General features: G+C 43.9%; 1 protein-coding gene across 1 annotated transcript; it reads right to left on the bottom strand.

Annotated features, from left to right (window-relative positions):
- Positions 1–321: 321 nt before the first annotated feature.
- On the bottom strand, positions 322–689 carry LOC107580635 (parvalbumin beta-like; the record flags this gene model as incomplete). Its single annotated transcript, XM_016266308.1, has 2 exons — positions 322–454; positions 529–689. Coding segments are annotated over 2 exons (279 nt in total), but the record flags the coding sequence as incomplete, so codon positions are not given.
- Between the last annotated feature and the right edge of the window lie 65 nt (positions 690–754).

Raw genomic sequence — 754 nt, 5'->3', positions numbered from 1 at the left:
AAATATTCAAATATATATGTTAAAAAATATATATGTATATCTACAGTTACAAGTTGTATAAATATAAATGCTGGCAGAGCGAGTAGAAATCTAAACAGCTGGCCTGACCAAACAAGCAGAAATAAACCTTACTGTTGATGTTGTGATATCACAAACAATGTCAGGCCATTTTCCTTCGATTTCCTCTGTCATATACTATAGGCTTTTCCCAACTTCTAGCGTTTATATCCAAGCTTTCTCCCTCCACTACCAAGCCTAAAAAGCACTCGGACTTCCTCTCCTCACTTTCTTTCTAGATCTCATCTGAGATGTTAAACAGTGTCAAAATGGCATTTTTCATGTACCTTCAGCTCCAATCTTGCCATCACCATCACTGTCACCAGCAGACAGGAAGGCCTTGGTCTCTTTGTCGGTCAGAGCCCTGGCACCGGCCTTGAAGTTCTGCAGGAACAGCCTACAGGAAGAGCACAGGCCTGTTATTAACCCTGCGACCGCCGCTGTTTTACAATGATTTCTTATGATTCTCACTTCAGCTCATCCTCCTCAATGAAGCCGCTGTTGTCCTGGTCAATGATGCCGAAAGCCTTCTTGACGTCATCAGAGGACTTGGCGGCCAGGCCAACCTTGGCGAAGAACGCCTTGTGGCTGAAGGAGTCAGCAGCTGGTTTGGGATAGAAACGTGTCAGTATTTCATTTGGTCAAATGTTGTTGTGATGCTCACGAGAACGGCTGTGTCCAGCACTTTTACACTATT

Source organism: Sinocyclocheilus grahami, unplaced genomic scaffold (genome assembly GCF_001515645.1).
Source record: "Sinocyclocheilus grahami isolate Dianchi unplaced genomic scaffold, SAMN03320097.WGS_v1.1 scaffold38170.1, whole genome shotgun sequence".
Taxonomy (NCBI): domain Eukaryota; kingdom Metazoa; phylum Chordata; class Actinopteri; order Cypriniformes; family Cyprinidae; genus Sinocyclocheilus; species Sinocyclocheilus grahami.
This window is presented reverse-complemented; position numbering and strand designations above follow the sequence as displayed.